Genomic DNA, 20,110 nt, shown 5'->3' on the forward strand with positions numbered 1-20,110 from the left:
AATTCTCTCACCCCCATCCTCCTGTCACACCTGCTCGATCAATCCTACTTCCTTATAGACATCTCTTACCTGGATGTCCCAGGTACACAAATCCAAAAAACTGTCCCAAACTGGGGCACCTGGGTGGCTCAGTCAGTTAAGCATCCGACTCTTTTTTTTTTTAAGATTTTATTTATTTTTGACAGGGAGAGCGAGCGAGCACAGGCAGGGAGAAGCAGCAGGCAGTGGGAGAGGGAGAAGAGAGCCTGATGCGGGGCTCGATTCCAGGACCCTGGGACCATGACATGAGCCGAAGGCAGACGCTTAACCGACTGGCCACCCAGGCGCCCCAAGCATCCAAATCTTGATTTCAGCTGAGGTCATGATCTCAGGGTCGTGAGATCGAGCCCCACATCGGGCTCCGTGCTGACTATGGAGACTGTTTGGAATTCTCTCCATCTCTCTCTCTGCCCTCCCCCTACTCTCTCACTCTCTCTCTCAAAAAGCAAAACAAAACAAAACTGTACCAAACTGGCCTCATTAAGTCTCTCCCAAGACTTGCTGGTCCTTCTACATTTAACATGTCAGTGAATGCCATCAAGATTCATTCAACTGGCCCAGTCCAGAAACCCAGGAGTCACACTTGATTCCACTTCTCTTTGAAACTCTCACATCAGTCACCAGAACCAGTAAAAAAATCAAGCTGTCAGGAAAACAAAGGCTATCGCCAGTGCACCCAGTGCACGGGCTTTAAGTAGCACTACTCTACATAACTGAATTCCTCCCCCATGGCCCCCCAACCCCAACCCCAACCCTATTCTTCACCTGCACCACAAACCCCTCCAGAAGGTGTCTCCATACCTCTACCCAATATGAAGTTACCTAAATCAGTCCTTCTCAAACTATGTGTGGTGGACTTTTGCAAAATACAATAAAAATGGGGGCACCTGGGTGGCTCAGATGGTTAAGCGTCTGCCTTCAGCTCAGGTCATGATCCCAGGGTCCTGGGATGGAGCCCCGCATTGGGCTCCCTGCTCAGCAGGGAGCCTGCTTCTCCCTCTCGCTCTGCCCCTCCCCACCACTCCTGTGCACTTTCTCTCTCTCTGTCAAATAAATAAATAAATCTTTATAAAAAAAACAATAAAATGAAAAATTGTTTAAAAACATACAGAAATACTAGCACAATTTGTTAGATTCACATGACAAAAAAATTCCTCAAATGGCTATAAAATTTTCTAAATGCTCATTTATAATTGCTATAGTTATCTAGCTGTGGACCCAAAACAAACAAAAGCACTAAACCAGACCACAACTGGCCTGTACCCCTAACTTGCACTTCCTTCATTTGCACTGATTTGTTCATTACAATACCATGCAGTGCGGTCTTGACCTGAACCTTAACCTAAACCTAACCTGAACCTTTCTGTCAAAGAATTACTATGTTCTTGGCTCACTTCTGCACTCAAGAGAACATAAACTAACACACAGTTCTACCAGTTTTCCTCTTTGCTTTATACCCCTCTCTCCATCAAAGATTAGCTCATCTGTAGTTTCTCCTTAACCCTCTCATCTCAGTAAGTACCCTGGATGCCTCTCTCTTCTTTGAAATAACAGAATCCCCTCCTCTATTAATTCTGCCTTCTCAACGCATGAAAAGCAACAATGCAGAAAAGTTCCACAAGTTAAGAAAAGTTCAAATGCCTTTATAAGCAACAAAATTATTTCCACATAGAAACACTTCCCAAAGGTGGGGGGGGGAGGGTGGGCAGGGATACTCAGGGACAGGGCATCATAGGGATTCGGCAAAAAATGCAGCATTAAAGGTAACCCCTGCCCCCTAAAAAAAAAAAGAAAGAAAGAAAGAAAGAAAGAAACACTTCTCAATGGATCCAATCCAGAGCAGGGGATGGAATTCACTTAGAATATCAATACAGCACATATTTGCTATGGAATAAGCCTTCTTGTATGGAAATGATACTAAATAACATTAAAGTCACAATTAGCAGACCAATCCATGATTCGTCTTGTGAAACAAAGCAAATCTATTAGTCAGTCATTATTAATTTTATTTGAGCTATAATGGAAAGAAAACACTGATTATAATGAAATGAATCAATTAAATAAACAACTGTACTTACGTGTTAGATGAAAGATTCCATCACAGGCACTGATATGAGATAAAAAGGCATTTCCCAAGCCTTGACCATTGTGAGCTCCTTTCACAAGGCCAGCAATATCCACTACATTTAGAAAGGCAGGAATTTTGCTGAAAAACAAAAGATGGTTTTATTATAAAATAGTACTAAGAACCTGTTTATTAGCTAAATTGATTTCGAAAATATTCTACATAAAGTAATCCTTTCCCTTCTAGAACAATGTTTAGAAGACTCTCAAGAATGATTTGATAAATAAAAACCAAAAAAAATAAATAAGAAATAATCTTTTAATACTTTAGGACTTTCTTACCTAGGAAAATGAAGGAAAACTGTAAAGCAGAATAGATGTTTTTATTGTGTCTACAAAGAACTAAAATTCGTACCATTAATTTTACTATACTGTTCTGCTGGCCCATGCATATGGACACAAAAGCAATGGAGAACATTTTAAGAATATACTGATAAAAGGTAATCATTATAGAATGAGCCAACATATTTTGTGATGGGCACTGGACTAAGTGATTTACATGTATCATTTCAAAGTTCAAAACAACTCCATCAGGTAAGTGCTATTATTAAATCTACTTTAAAGATGAGGAAATTGAGCCTGAGAGGAATTAAGAAATCTATGTACATTCAGGGGATTACTCAGCTAGTGGTAACAAAACTGGGATTCAAACACAGGATATCTGGATTTGCATTTAATCATCATGTAGGTTATACAGACAAAAAATGCATATAATGATGTGAACTGGTTATCAGCATGGTAATAATCTAGTTGTTAACAACAGCAACAGAAATAAAGGCATATACAAAATAACCTTTGCTTTGTTCAAAGTAAAGGCATAGTTAACCCAAGTTAGAAACCAAGTTAGGAAAACCAGCTGGCCATGTAAATATGGAGATTAAAGGACAGTTGACCCTTGAACAACACAGGGGTTAGGGAGTGCCAACCTCCAGGCAGTCAAATATCCACACATAACTTCTGACTCCCCAAAAAACTTAACTACTAATAGCCTACTATTGACCAGAAGCCTTACCAATAACATAAACAGTTGATTAACATGTATGCATATATGTTGTATACTGTATTCTTACATAAAAAAATAAAGTAAGCTAGGAAAAGAAAATGTTATTAAGAAAAATCATAAGGAACAGAAAATACATTTATAGTACTGCACTGGAAAAAAAGTGTGTGTATAAGGGGACTGCACAGTTCAAACCCATGCTGTTCAAGGGTCAACTGTACTATAAATTACTGTCAATTTTTTTATTTGCTTAACCACAAAGAGGCCAAAATTATGTTATAGAAAAAATGAATATGGGTTCCCATTCAATATTTTTATTTCCACAAAAGCATTTAATCAATGTTTACTAGCAAAGGAAAAGGGAAATTTTGAGAAATTAATTCCCTCACCGCCTAAAATTTCAACAAATTTGAAGTCTAAGAGCTTTATGATTGTTGTTGTTCTCTTGAGGTCTCTGAAAAATTTCAGCAATGTCACATGACCACACAGTCTAGCAGTGACAAGGGCTCACATCTAAAGAGTCGGAGTGGGGAGAAAAGATAGCACAATAGCAGCTGGGGCCTGTACAAGGCATCTCGGCAGGAGAGGACCAAGGACCAAACCAGCAGTGTCCAAATCAGCCAACAAGACAAAGGCGTCAAGAGATTGGCGACATATAAAGGAACTGAACAAATAAGCACATTAATGGGACAACTGGAGAAAACCAAATGGAATCTATGAATTAGATGGTAACACTGGATCAGTGTTAATGTACTGATTTTGGTGGTTTACTGTGGTAACGTAAGAGAATGTCGGGGGCATCTGGGTGGTTCAGTCAGTTAAGGGTCTGACTTTTGGTTCCGGCTCAGGTCATGAGCCCAGGGTCCTGGGCCCCGCATCGGGCTCCCCACTGAGAAGCTCCCTCTTCTCCCTCTCCCTCTGCCCCTCCCCATGCTCGTGCACTCTCTCTCACTCTCTCAAATAAATAAAATCTTAAAAAAGGGGGAGCAAATATGTCTGTATTTAGTAAATACAAATTTAAGAATTTAAGTGCAGTGTGGCATCACGTCTGCAACTCATTCTCAAAGGTTCAAAGAAATTTGGGTGAAGGGTACACAAGCATTCTGTGGGTAATTTTGCATCTTTTATATAAATTTGAAATTATTTAAAAATAAAAAAGGTTTCCAAAAGAAAACAGAAGCCAGTTTGAGGAGCCAATTTCAGGAATATAATTTGAACCATGTCCAATCACTGACATATTGTAACCAATTGAGTAACCCTTCCATGAATGAATACATGAGTGAATAAATGAAGACAAGAAAGCTCTTCCTTACAGTAGGCAGCCAACAAATAGTAAGAAGAAATGAGGGAATTATAAAATCACCATGTGGCAATCATCACTGTAATAATTAATTCATTAAAAAAAAAATCAGTGGATGCTCAAACTAATGGATGAAAGCAGAAAAAGTGAATAAATTTGGTATATATGTGGCTAGAACTCATGAGAATTGGGACGCCGAGGTGGCTCAGTTGGTTAAGCGTCTGCATTTGGCTCAGGTCATGATCCCAGGGTCCTGGGATCAAGTCCCGCATTGGGGTCCTTGCTCAGCAGGGAGCCTGCTTCTCCCTCTGCCTGCCACTCCCCCTGCTTGTGCTCTCTTTCTCTCTCTCTCTGACAAATAAATAAAATCTTTAAGAAAAAAAAAAAAAAGAACTCTTAAGAATTGTTGATAGATTGGATGTAGGGGTGAGGAAAGAGAGGAACCAAGGATAAATCTTGGACTTTGACTTAAGCAACTGAGGAAATAATAGTGCTATTTATTGAATTATAAAAGTCCTGAAGAACAAATTTGGCACAAGGCAGAGTGAAATGAAGAGGTCCATTTTGGACATGTCAAGTCTGAGGCACCTATTTAGTCATCCAGGTGTCAATGTCAAGAAGGTAATTAGATATGTCTGTATATCAGCAGAGTTCAGGAATAGAGACAGAAACTTGGGATTTATCAGCACATTTCAAATGGTGAGAAACTAAAGGCAAACTAAATTCTCAGTAATAGGGAAATAAACTATACATTCATATAATATAGTATTAAACAAAGTTATATTAGAAATTATTATTTAAATCTGTATTTTTTAATCTAGAAAAATATTAGTAATACCCCAAGTAAGAATATATTCTATTTTTGTAAGTATGTGTGTATACCTTCAGGGAAAAGTATGGAAGGTTATACCTCCAAAGTATTTATATCTGTGATATCAAGGTAGAAGTATAGGTGATTTTTACTCTGCTCTTTATACATTTCCATACTGTCTGAACTTCCTACAATGAACCTGTATTATTTTATTTTTTCTAATTAAAGATATAATACGTTTGTTACAAAAACTTCAAACAATATCAATACAAGAAAGTAAAAATCAAAAAAATAATAATAATAAATGAAAAGAAAGTAAAAGTCACCTAAAATTCCACTACCCGAAGATAACCATCAAACAGTTTCATACATTTTCCCATGAATATACATGTATATGTATAATTTTACATGAATGGAATCATAAATACAGGCCACTTACTCCCTCTACTTCATAATCCCCTGAAAAAAATAACTGCAATGTTAACAGCCAGATGTATCCTTTCTCACCTTTCTCTACGCTCTCTACATTATAATCACCCATAATACATACATGTTGGAGAAAAAAACACTTCTGTATTTTTCTTTTAAGTAAACTACGCCACACATGGGGCTCGAACTCACAACCTCAAGATCAGCAGACACATCTTCTAGCAAATGAGCCAGGCAGGCACCCCCTATATGATTTTAAATATATTACTTACATATTTTTACTCAGTCTATATAGGGTCAACAAATAAACAATGGCATAAAGATTTTCTTACCTTGCTGGTTTGTGGTACTGGCAAAGAAAGTCAAACCTTTCATCTGGCACAGGTACTCTGCTCTCATTAGGATCAATAGTGCAGAATGGGAAGTTTTCTGCTGAAGCCTGACTATTGGTTAATACATTGAAGAAGGTAGATTTCCTAAAATAAACAAAAACAATTTCAATCAATTCTTAGGGTTAACACTGAGAAAAACTTAACCTCATTTTCATGTCAATGCTCAAATAAGATCCATGATAATTATAAAACCAATCTGGGAAGGGAAGGTGGAGAATAACAGGAATGAATGAAATTTACTAACAAAAATGAATTTTTTTACTAACAGAAAAGAATGAAATTTACAACAATGCAACTCATGATTTATAATCAGTTTATGTTCCTATCTCAGTCTATTTGAAACTTAAAAAGCACTTTCCCAAAGAATCTTTGTTATAAGTAATAACTAGTTTCACACACTATAAAAAGTATTTTATTCCTAAAGTACCTGGTAGTACCAGTACCACTTCACCTACATCTAATATAATCTTCTCCAGCATAAATGTAGAAAGGTGTGCATCTAGCTAGGTCAATCATGGCCCAAGCATTCTAAATTGGGAAACAGATGCCAATTATATAACAGGAAATGGGAAGCTGGAGCTCAGACCCCTACTAATTGTTAATAATACAGATTATTGTTAAATCTAGAGTTACGAACTGTGAATTATGAAAAATCAAAATGTGAATTCTTCAAGATATAATAAATTAAGAAAAAGATCTATTGGGTGCCTGGGTGGCTCAGTCGTTAAGCGTCTGCCTTCGGCTCAGGTCATGATCCCAGGGTCCTGGGATTGAGTCCCACATCAGGCTCCCTGCCCAGCAGGAAGCCTGTTTCTCTCTCTCCCACTCCCCCTGCTTGTGTTCCTGCTCTCGCTATCTCTGTCTCTGTCAAATAAATAAATAAAATCTTAAAAAAAAAAAAAAAGATCTATTAATAATAAATTGTCGAGGCACCTGAGTGGCTCAGTTGGTTACGTATCTGCCTTCAGCTCAGGTCATGATCCCAGGGTTCTGGGATCAAGCCCCGAGTCTGGCTCCCTGTTCAGCAGGGAGGCTGCTTCTTCCTCTCCTCCCTACTTTTTTTTTTTTTAAGATTTTATTTATTTATTTGTCAGAGAGAGAGAAAGAGCACAAGCAGGGGGAGCTGTAGGCAGAGGGAGAAGAAGGCTCCCTGGTGAGCAAGGAGCCCAATGTAGGACTCGATCCCAGGACCCAGGGATCATGACCTGAGCCGAAGGCAGACGCTTAACTGACTGGGCCATCCAGGTGTCCCTCTCTCCTCCCTACTTGTGCTCTCTCTCGCTATCTCTGTCTCTCTCTCTCAAATAAATAAATAAAATATTTAAAATAATAATAATAATAAATTGTCACTAATGTTCTAATTATCTGATTCTTACCAGGTAATACATGCTCAGAGAATGCCAACTCTCATATTAACACTAGCTATATTTCTTTTCTTTTTTTTTTTTTTTTTTTAAGTAGGCTCCACACTAGGTGTGGAGCCCAATGCAGGGCTTGAACTCACAACGCTGAGATCAAGACCTGAGCTGGGATCAAGAGTCGGATGCTTAACCAACTGAGCCACCCAGGCACCCCCAGCTACATTTCTAAAATATGATCATTACAGTGTCAAAAATCACAGAGCAAAATCCAAAACAAAATGGTATTTTTAAAGGTTTGTTGATCTATTCTATACTATTTTCCAATTCCATCACTAATACGGACAGCAGAGAATTCACTATAGTGAATTTTCTTGCTCCAGAAATAGGACGGTAGCATACATGAGGACTTAAAATGAAAATTACTGGGGCGCCTGGGTGGCTCAGTCATTAAGCGTCTGCCTTTGGCTCAGGTCATGATCCCAGGGTCCTGGGATCGAGCCCCGGGTCGGGCTCCCTGCTCGGTGGGAAGCCGGCTTCTCCCTCTCCCACTCCCCCTGCTTGTGTTCCCTCTCTCACTGTATCTCCCTCTGTCAAATAAATAATAAAATCTTCAAAATATATATATATATAAAAAAAAAAAGATGTGACCTAAGCCTATAGGAAGAAATTGATACTACAATTAGCTCATCTGATTCAACTTTTAACCAAAGAAGTAACCCCTTTAAAAAAAAAACAAAAGCATGGGGCGCCTGGGTGGCTCAGTCGTTAGGTGTCTGCCTTCAGCTCGGGTCATGGTCCCAGGGTCCTGGGATCAAGCCCCGCATCGGGCTCCCTGCTCGGCGGGAAGCCTGCTTCTCCCTCTCCCAATCCCCCTGCTTGTGTTCCCTCTCTCACTGTATCTCTCTCTGTCAAATAAATAAATAAAATCTTTAAAAACAAAAAAAAACAAAAAACTCTGAGACTCTTAAAAGAGAGTTATGAACAAAAGGCAACAATCAAGGCTTATTTAAATACTACTGGTGAGAAGTATATTTCGGCAACAAGACAGGTTTAACTTGTACCTGCCTATAGGTCTTTAAATATTATTCTTTTTTTTTTTTTTTTTTAAAGATTTTATTTATTTATTTGAGAGAGAGAGAATGAGAGACAGAGAACATGAGAGGGAGGAGGGTCAGAGGGAGAAGCAGACTCCCTGCCGAGCAGGGAGCCTGATGCGGGACTCGATCCCGGGACTCCAGGATCATGACCTGAGCCGAAGGCAGTCGCTTAACCAACTGAGCCACCCAGGCGCCCTTTAAATATTATTCTTATACCACATTCAGACTAAACATTTTTTAATAAAGAAGAAACGTTTGCTAAATAGCCACATGAATCATTACTGGTTACTTAGAGCACCATTAGCCAAATCAGTAGCTTTTAAATGCCTGCCTATAACATAATTAGCTAAGAACATAAAGACGTGCATTACCAGGCCTCTTTCTAGACCTGGTGTAAGTACCAGTATTTTGAAAATATCTCACGTGTTGCGTATGTAAAGTCATGTTTTGGACCAACACTGCATTCTGACTCAGCTAACAACTCACTAAGTAATACTGACTGTTGTAGAATTTATATTGGCAATCTCTCAGAGTCTGGTAACAATCCCAGAATTCTAGGAATGAAAATTAAAAAGAAATCACTACTTTCTTTTTTTTTTTTAAGGTTTTATTTTAAAGTAATCTCTATACCCAATGTAGGGCTCAAATTCACAACACCGAGATCAAGAGTCACATGCTCTTCCGAATAGGCCAGTCAGGTGCACCGAAATCACTGCTTTCTATAAAGCTAGCTTTTAATTTCAATCCTGTTAAGTGTCACAGTACTTAATTTAAAATAATCCGTATATTTATAAAGTTCTTCTGTGTATTTATAAAGTTCTAGTCCACCTACTTTCAAAAAGATTCTGAAGCTCAATACAATTTTTAAAATTAACACATATAATAAGGCAGATAATTTTTTAAAAAGAGAATTCACATTCAGATTATGATCTTTAAATACCGTGTCCTTTAAAAATAACCAGGACTGGGCACCTGGGTGGCTCAGTCAGTTAAGCGTCTGCCTTCAGCTCAGGTCATAATCTCAGGGTCCTGGGATGGAGCCCCACATTCAGCCCAGCTTCTCCCTCTCCCTCTACCTGCCTCCCGCTCCGCTATCTCTCTCTCTCTCTCTCTCTCTCAAATAAATGAATAAAAAAGAAATAACCAGGACTCCTTGGAGAAATGGCTAGTTCCAGGTCTGGGACCAGAAATGTGAAGATAAGTCTCAATTTTTCCCACAGAAAAGAAGGAAGCTATGAAAGATCACAAAGTCTTATCAAAAGGACTCTGAAGCCAACTTGAATAGCCAAAAATAGATCAATCTGGGCATCAATAAGAACAGCTAATGATAACTGTAACAAATCAAATAACTTTTTATCCACGAGTTGTCAATAATCCGCAAACCAAAAGAAGCCCTCTCTGGCCACCTTTTAAGGATGCTAGGGTGATTGATTCTTTTGAAGATTAAGTAAAGCACTTATTTCCTATATGAACTGTACTTTTAGAGTAACAAATACTTGATTAAGAGGAGATTATCTTATGGACATATTCTAGCCAATAAATGAGGAAAGAATAAGAAACTTAGAATACTACCATTTTGCAACCCCTAAGAAATTAATGGATCTGGGTAATGATCACCAATGACAGTTAATACTGCAAAAAGAAAAAGAAAAAAAAAACACAAGAAATAGAGTGCCTCCTAACAGAAGAAAAGAAGTATATACAACATCTTTCAAGTATTAACATAAAAATTATCTGATCAAAAATTATCTGATACTAATCTAAACAAGCCTTTGGATATTACCACCACTTTATAGGAAATAGGAAAGAAGAATATATTAAATGACACCACAGAGAAGCAATCAACAAAATTCAGACTTTGGAAAATTCTATAAGACAAACAACCAGATTTCTTCAAAAAGTCAATTGGGAGAAGGCAGAAATTCTGTTTCTGGGTGAGATGCACACTCACAGCAGACTAGAACTCTTACCCAGAACTAGAAAAGCCACGTAAATGCACAATACGAAAACATCTATTTGAAGAGGCTAGAAATCTGGAAATGGAAAAAAATCTCAAAGAAGTGATCTGTGACCACTTTCACCCTGGGAACATTTGCCCATTCAAGACAGAGGAAGGAGGCCAAGAATCCAGGCGTTACACTCATGGAAAGCTGATGCTGGAGGGCAGAGAACCCAGCAAAGCCTCCAGGGGAGTCTTAGACCTCAAGAACATGGCCAGTTTTCACCTGAGGATATTTCTCCCAAGAGGGAAAACTACAAAATGTGCTTAAGTAAATGGTGACATAAATTGGCCCACTCCCCTGTACCTTTACTTCCCTCCACACAAAAAAATAAACTGGTTGCCAGAATAACCCATCAGTCCTTATTTATCTAAAATTTAACTAAAATATTTTATATCTACAATGAAAATATTACAAAATAATGTTACAATAAAGGTACTTAAAGTAAAATGTAAATATGTTAATTAATCCAAACATATATAGAACACTTGCACCTTTTTGGTAGGGACAAATATTTTTTTTTATATTGTAGTTTAAAAATTGCTCATTGTTATTATTACAGTCATACTAATTACAATATTAAAAGGCCAGAGAGGATTTATGGACTTGTTTTCAAATTTATGGCTATCACTAAGATAGTATTTTTGACTGTCTACCTTAACAAAAATGTTTTATACTAAAGGGAAAAAGTTATCCCTTAAAACATAGAGAAAAAGATAGCAAAAGAAAGTCCCATTATCTCTCAGACTGAAAAAATTCTTACGTACAGCCAAACTAAACTTGGAAGACAAATCTCCACTTATATAAAATATCTCATCTTGGTCATGGATTTTAAATTTCATAAAGTCTAAGTCATTTGTACCTTCCAAGAGTTATAAATACAAAAAAGTAAAATGAAATAAGGAACAAGAAAAAGGAAAAATTTCTAAAGATTATTCCTATAGGCTTCAGTGGCAAGTTAAGACATTTTGATCTATTCAAATCTATTAAAGGAAAACCTTGTGAATTTAAAAGTTTTGGCCTATGTCTAGAGTGTTAAAACCCATAAGGCTTTTTGTGAGGATTTTATACACATACACACATACAAACACAGACATATTTAGATCCCTTAAGGTTATTATTAAAGCTTCAAAATAGGAGGGCACCTGGGTGGCTAAGTGGGTTAAGCGTCTGCCTTCGGCTCAGTCATGATCCCAGAGTCCTGGGATCGAGCCCAACATCTGGCTCCCTGCTCAGCGGGAAGCCTGCTTCTCCCTCTGCCTCTGCCTGCTGTTCCCCCTGCTTGTGCTCTCTCTCTGTGTCAAATAAAATAAATAAAATATTTTTTTAAAAAGCTTCAAAATAGGAGAAAGATTCAAAATTGTAAGAATTTTTCTTATGAAAGAATGGGCTTACATAAATATTATTTCAGCAATGATAGCATTAAAAAGAAAAAAGTGATTAGACTTAATGAATGCCTCTCTCCATTTAGGACCTAAATATTTTGAAATTACATGTTTTACTGTAGTAAGTAAACCTGACCGAAAAGATGTCTTATCTAAAACCTTATGCAAAATTACAATATGTATTGGGAAGTCAGGATGCCAATGCAAATCCCACAGCATTCTGAATTAACCATTTATAAAACAAACATCTAAAACATGGAAAAAAGTAGAATGTTGTTTCACTAAACTGTTAAAAAAGTATCTGTTAGGTAAAAGAAATAAACAGGGATGACAGAAATGAATACCAATGTGTGTATACATGGGTTAGTATAACCACATATATTTCCTAACTCTATCAGGTGAGAGGGCCTAAAAGCAGTAACATTCCAGCACCAAAAATCATACCTAGAGTCAGATCTTAGTTTCTAAATACCATTCTCCAATAAAAGAAACCAGGATCCCTGGAAACAAGGCTGGGACAGGAAAAAAATAATAGCCTGAAACATCTTATAGTGTCATAGAGGAAGTGCTTTAAAAAAAAGAAAGAAAAGGGGCGACCGGGTGGCTCAGTGGGTTAAGCGTCTGCCTTAGGCTCAGGATCCTGGAGTCCCGGGCATGATCCTGGAGTGCAGGAATCAAGCCCCACGTCGGGCTCCCTGCTCAACGGGAGCCTGCTTCTGCCTCTCCCTCTGTCCCTCCTCTTCTACACCAGTGTGCGTGCGCACTCTCTCTCTCTCTCTCAAATAAATAAATAAAAATCTTTAGAAAAAAAGATTTATTTATTTGAGAGAGAGAGAGAGAGCATGTGCTCACGCGCATGGGCAGAGGGGCCAAGGGAGAGGGAGAGAATCCCCAAGTGGATTCCGCACTGAGTAGGGAGCCCAACACAGGGCTCCGCTCCAACAACACTGAGCTCATGACCTGAGCGGAAATCAAAAGCTGGTGTTCAACCAACTGAGCCACCCAGGCGCCCCAGTCAGGGAAACTTTAAAGAGAAAGAGGATATTTGAATAGCCTCAAATTATCTTTCCCCTATAATATTAATTAATTATTGTTGATGGTCTTAACAAATGTCCACAAATTTTTTGATACTTCTCCTTTTGAAGGTGGAGCTTCATTCCCCACTCTTTGAGTGTGGGTTGGACTTAGTGACTTGCTTCTAATTAATAGAGTATGGAAAGGAAAAAAGGTTACTTTTACAATGAAGAAATCTGGCAGAGGCCACTTTAATCAATGATCAAGTTTAATATCACCAGTAATAAGTTGTGTTGATATTGTATATTCCTTAATATGATGCTATAAGGATACTTCACCTCCATGGTATTCTTCCCAAAAGTCCATGCATGATTTCTGATATCAAAACATATTACAGGGGCACCTTCAGTCATTAAGCGTCTGCCTTCGGCTCAGGTGATGATCCCAGGGTCCTGGGATCGAGCCCTGCATCAGGCTCTCTGCTCAGCGGGAAGCCTGCTTCTCCCTTTTCCACTCCACCTGCTTGTGTTCCCTCTCTCACTGTCTCTCTTTAAAAAAAAAAAAAATTACAAAGCTACAGTGTGGAACTAACATAAAGATAGACATAGAGACCAGTGGAATAGAATAGAGAGCTCAGAAATAAACCCTCACATATATGGTTGAATGATCTTCAACAAGAGTGCCAAGACCAGAAAATGGGGAAAAGACTGTCTCTTCAACAAATGGTGTTGAGAAAACTGGACAGCCACATGCAAAAGAATAAAGTTGGATCCTTACCTTACACCATATACAAAAATTAACTCAAAATGGATCAAGGACCTAAATGTAGGACCTAAAACTGTAATACTCCTAGAAGCAAAAAAGGAAGGAAACAACAGAGTGAAAAGACAACCTATATAATGGGAAAAAATAATTGTAAATCATATGTCTGATAAGGGGTTAATATCCAGAATATTAGGATAAAGAACTATAACTCAACAACAACAAAAGTAACCTTTAAAAGTCACATACGTGAACAAAGGACCTAAATAAACATTTCTCTAAAGAAGATAAACAAACGGTCAATAAGCATTTGAAAAGATGCTCAACATCACTAATTATCAGGAAAATGCAAATCAGTAGTACAATAAAATATCACCTCACACCCATTAGGATGGTTACCATCAAAAAAACAGAAAATAAGGGGCACCTGGATGGCTCAGTTGGTTAAGCGTCTGCCTTGGGCTCAGGTCACGATCCCAGGGTTCTGGGATCGAGCCCCACATCGGGCTCCCTGCTTCGTGGGAAGCCTGCTTCTCCCTCTCCCACTCCCCCTGCTTGTATTCCCTCTCTTGCTGTCTCTCTCTGTCAAATAAATAAAATCTTAAAAAAAAAAAAAAAAAGAAAGAAAGAAAACAGAAAATAACAAGTGTTGGGCAGGACGCAGAGAAACTAGAACTCTGGTACATTGCTGATGGAATATAAAAGAGTGCAGCCACCACGGAAAACAGTAAGGAGGTTTCTCAAAACACTAAAAGTAGAATTATCATATCCAGAAACCCCACTTCAGGGTATTATACAAAATTAAAAACAGGATCTCAAAGAGGTATTTGTACACCCATGTTCACTACAGCATTATTCACAATAGCCAAGAGGTGGAAGCAACCCAAATGTCTATCAACGGATGTATGGATAAAGAAAATGTGGTATATACATATAACAGAATACTTTCTGGCCTTCAAAAGGGAAATTCTGTCACATGCTAAAACACAGGTAAACTTTGAGGGCATTGTCCCCACGCTCGGTGCTGAGTGAAATAACCAAGTCACAAAAGGACAAATACTATATGATTCCACTTATATGAGATATCTATAGGAGTCAAAAATTATGTAAACAGAAAGGAGAATGGTGGTTGACAGGGGCTAGGGAGAGGGAGAAATGGGAAACTGTTCAATGGGTAGAGAGTTCCAGATCTGCAAGATGAAAAAGTTCTAGAGATGTGTTACCTAACAATGTGAATACAGTTAAAACTACTGAACTGTACACTTAAGAATGTTTAAAGGATAACTTCTATATTGTGTTTCTTACCATAATTTTTTAAAAGTTCATAGCATGAAAAAACATCAAATTTGATTTGAGAAACATTATACAAAATACCTACATCCACACATTTCAAAAATAAATAAAATTTTCCATGACCTTTAAAAGATCTGTACTAGAAAAAAAGAACATTAGTGGGAAACCTGGTGAAAGCCAAATAAAGTCTACAGTTAATAGTAAATAAATAAATGAGCAAAAAATAAATCTATCTGAAATTATGTGGTAATACAACAATACAGATCAGAATTCTGAATAAAGAAAAAACACTGAAAATTAAAAGATTTAAGAGAAAGCCATCTATCAAGTACTTTTAAGGGACACAATTACTGCTGAAATAATAACAGGAAAGACTGAAAAGGAGAGCAGACCTGTCATCCAAAAGATTACTCAAAACACATTAAAAAAAAGAAAGCAAATAATTCCCAAATCACAAATTTCCATGAAAGAGCAGGCACACTGGAATGCTGACAAGCATACAATAAGACTGAAGTTCATTTAAAATGGTACTGGGGAGTTTTGCTTTCCCTTCTACTATGGGACTGCCCTCCTGCCATAAAGAGCTGTAAAACTACACAAAACATATGAAATAACAGTTTTCAGACAGAGGACAGTATGTAGCACAGCCCTGTGTTCCCTAAGAGAACAACAAATGAACTAAGCTCTACAACTACCCCAGCTGACTGCCTAAAAGTAATTTCAAAGCCACAGCACAGGGAGGGAGAACCAACAGAACCTGGCAGTCCTGCCAAGTTAAAGAGAAGGAGATGAGAGTTTGAGGAGGCCAAACCAGCTAGAATTTATAGGGCCGTGTAATGGATAGGAAGGAGCTGCACAGAGGGAGGGCTCTGGAGATCAGCAAAAGGTGTCCTCAAGACTATGGCTAAGTAATGATTTGTACATGAGTTAATTCAGTCTCCAAAAGGCCGGGGGTGGGGGGCACTCCAAAGCAAGAGAGTGAACAATTCTCAGGCTCACACAGAGCTTGGAATAGTTCACAGTCCTACCAGCCAGAGTAGAGAGATCATACAATATAAGGGAACTTGGGCAGAGTCCTCAAAAAAGTCGAATCTTGTATGAGGGCTAAAGTAACACCAGAGCAAAAACTATTATGAATTCATCATAAGAAAACATAATAGCAAACCTCAAAATAATCAAAATGATACACAAATAACTAAATGCCAGAACATAGTTGAACACTCTTTAAAGGAATACTATAAAATGCAGCACTCAACATAAAATCCAATGTCTGGAATCCCACAAAAACTACAAGGCATGCAAAGAAGGTAAATATAGACCAAAATCAGGATAAAAGCCAATAAATACAAACAAATCAGGTAATGATAGAGATAACAGAATTAGCAGATAAGGCCCTAAAGTAAATGTTACAAATTTTTTTAGAATTTTCTGAAGGACATAAAGGGAAATATGAAGACAATGAGGAGTGAAATGAAAGTATGAAAACTATGCAGACAGAACTATTGTATGAAAAATACATTTGAAATAAAATGAAATTGAAAAACACACTGAATATGATTAGCTCCTGATTAGACACTGCAGAAAAAAAGATCAAGGAACATGAAGACAGAGCAACAGAAACTATCAAATGAAGCATAGTGGAAAAAAAAAAAGATTGGAGGAAAAAAACCAGAGCCTCAGTGGAATACTATCTAGATAACTAACCCACTTAAAATAAGAGTCCCAAAAGGAGAGGAAGGGGAAGAGGGGATGGGAGCATTTGAAGAAATACTGGCCAAATATTTTACAAATTTAATGAATATCATAAACTCACAAACCTAAAATCTCAACAAACACCAAGCAAAAGCGGCATAAGGAAAATCACACCAAAGCACGCGATAATCAAATTGCTGAACACCAGTAGTAGAGAAAATTTTAAAAGCAACTAAAGGAAAAAACAAGACATTATGTACAGAGAAACCAAGATTAAGAATGACAATAGTTTTCTCATTGGAAAGCTAGAAGAAAATGGAAGGTAACTTCAAAATGCAAAAAGAAAAACTGTCCATGGAATTCCCCCCAGTGAAAATCTTTAAAAAATGAATGTGTAACAACCACATGAAAATATGCTTAATATTATTAGGCATCAAGGAAATGCAATTCAAAACCACAATAAGATATACTTCACACCTTGGCTATAATAAAAAAGATAGTAACAAGTATTGGTGGGAATGTAGAGAAACTGGAACTCACATACACTGTTGGTGGGAATGTAAAATAGCACAGTTGCTTTGAAAAACAGTTATGCAGTTCCTCAAAGAGTTAAACATAGGGTCACCATACAAGGCAGAAGTTTCACTGCTAAGTATACAAGAGAGATGAAAACCTATGTATACACAAAATTTTGTGTATTCCAAGGCTGGAGCAGAGAAAAGTACAAATAGCCTGGAACATACTGTGGTACAAAAAAGTAGAAAGTACTCAAAATATAGAGAACATATCAAAAGGAATATGAGTGAACAGGAAGGTTCCCGATGGCCAAATATGGGCAATTTGAACAACAAAATAAGTAATAATAGTAATAGATTATAACCAACAGAATAAACTAGGAATCCAATCCTGATATAAACAAATTATAATCAAATACATGAAAAATGGGGAGCTCTTCTTTTTTTTTCTTTAAGATTTTATTTATTTAACAGAGAGAGAGAGCACAAGCAGGGGGAGCAGCAAAGGGAGAGGGAGAAGCAGACTCCCCGCTTAGCAGGAGAGCGGGGCTCAATCCCAGGACCCGGGATCATGACCTGAGCCGAAGGCAGGTGCCCAACCGACTGAGCCACCCAGACTGGGAGCTCTTCTTTACAAAAGAATTCAAGCCAATAGAATTTCTATTATTCCTTCTATAAATTGTTCCTACTATAAATGTAAAAGGAACAAAGGAATCTTTAAAATCACCTTTTGATAAACACTACAATAACTATTTCAAGCAAGAATCATTAATACATGCCAATACTAGGGGCAAACATATGAGAAAATACTATTTACAGAACTTCAAAGTATCTCCCACAAGATATTTATTCATTGAAATGGGAAATACAGTAACCCTTTCAGGGAAGAAATTTGTCAGACACCTCCTCAGACAACTAATCAAAGTTAACATCACTAGTAATAGGACAAATCAACATCATGTGCTTCCTGATATGATGTACTAAGAAGTAAATGTCACTTCTGAACCCCAAAATGCATAACCTGAATTTAATCAAAAGAAAACATTAGACAAACCCATCTCATGCAGTGACAGCAACCAGAAGAGCTATCCCATGACACAGTAAAGTCTGGAATATCAAAATACAGTTTCTCAAACAAAGGCAATTACAATGGAGCAAAGATAATGTTCTGAAGAAACAGTGCTGGAACAACTGGACATCCACATGCAAAAAACAAAAACAAAAACAAATCTAGATACGGATCTTACACCCTTCACAAAAATTAACTGAAAATGAATCACAGACCTAAATATAAAACACAAAACTACAAAACTTCTAAAGGATAGAAGAAAACATAGATGACTTTGGGTATGGTGATGACTTTGCAGATACAACACTAAAGGTACGAGCCATAAATAGAGAAGCTGGACTTCACTGAAATTAAAAACTTTTTTTTTTTAAGATTTTATTCATTTATTTAAGAGAGAGAGGGACAGCATGAGCAGGAGGAGGGGCAGAAGGAGAGACACAAGCAGACTACCTGCTGAGCACAGAGCCAGACACAGGGCTGGATCCCAGGACCCCAAGATCATGACCCAAGCCAAAGGCTGATGCATAACCAACTGAGCCACCCATGTGCCCCTAAATTAAAAAATTCTGCTCTGCGAAAGACAATGTCAAGAAAATGAGAAGACAAGCCAGACTGGGAGAAAATATTTGCAAAAGACACATCTGATAAAGAATCGTTATCCAAAATATATGAAGAACTCTTAAAACTCCACAATAAGTAAACAAACAGGGGCACCTGGGTAGCTCAGTCGGTTACGCGTCTGCCTTCAGCTCAGTTCATGATCCCAGGGTCCTGGGATTGAGCCCCACATGGGGCTCCCTGCTCTGCAAGAAGCCTGCTTCTCCCTCTTCCCCCTCTCCTCTCGCTGATCTCTCAAATAAATAAATAAAACCTTAAAAAAAAAAAAAAAACCTGATTTTTAAAAAAAGACCAAAGATTTTAATAAATACCTCAATAAGAAGATATACAGATGGCAAAGAAGCATATGAAAGATGCTTCACATTATATGTCATCAGGGAAATGCAAATTAAAATAATAATGGGATACCACTACACACCTATTAGAATGGCCAAAATCCAGAACACTGACAACACCAAATGCTGGTGAGGATGTGGAGCAACGGAAACTCTCATTGACTGCTGGTGAAAATGCAAAATGATACAACCACTTCAGAAGTTTCTTATAAAACTAAACATACTCTTACCATATAATTCAGCAATTGTGCTCCTTGGTATTTATCCAAAGGAGCTGAAAACTTATGTCCACACAAAAACCTGCACATGGATATTTATAGCAGTTTTATTCATAACTGCCAAAACTTGGAAGCAATCAAAATATCCTTCAGTTGGTGAATAGGTAAACTACAGCATATCCAGAAATGGAATATTATTCAGCACTAAAAAGAAATAAGCTATTTAACCATGAAAAAAACATGGGGAAACTTTAATGCATATTACTAAGTGAAAGAAGCCAATCTGAAAAGGCTACATACTATAAGATTCCAACTATATGACATTCTAGAAAAGGCAAAATTATGGAGATAATGAGAAGATTAATGGTTGGGGGAGGGTAGGTGAATAGGCAAAGCACAGAGCATTTTTACGGCAGTGTGAAATTACTCTGTATCATACTATAATGGTAGATACATGTCAATATGCATTTGTCTAAACCCATGGAAGGTACAATGCCAAGATTGTACTCTATGGACTTTGGCTGATAATGATGTGTCAATGCAGGTTCAGTTGTAACAAATGTAACACTCTGGTGGGAAAATGTTGACAATAGGGAAAGGCTGTGCATGTGTGAGGGCAGGGGATACATAAGAAATCTCTCTGGGGGGGATGGGGT

General features: G+C 37.7%; 1 protein-coding gene across 2 annotated transcripts in view; it reads right to left on the reverse strand.

The window, feature by feature from the left end:
* Positions 1 to 20,110, reverse strand: part of OLA1 (Obg like ATPase 1) — a 189,372-nt gene that overhangs the window by 164,178 nt on the left and 5,084 nt on the right. For both annotated transcript variants that reach the window (XM_036075803.2, XM_036075804.2), the window contains 2 exons: positions 6,036 to 6,179; positions 2,118 to 2,245 (listed from right to left, as the gene is read on the reverse strand). In XM_036075803.2, coding sequence (XP_035931696.1) covers positions 2,118 to 2,245; positions 6,036 to 6,179 — 272 coding nt within the window. The remainder of the gene's footprint in view (positions 1 to 2,117; positions 2,246 to 6,035; positions 6,180 to 20,110) is intronic.

This window comes from Halichoerus grypus, chromosome 4 (genome assembly GCF_964656455.1).
Source record: "Halichoerus grypus chromosome 4, mHalGry1.hap1.1, whole genome shotgun sequence".
Classification (NCBI taxonomy): Eukaryota; Metazoa; Chordata; class Mammalia; order Carnivora; family Phocidae; genus Halichoerus; species Halichoerus grypus.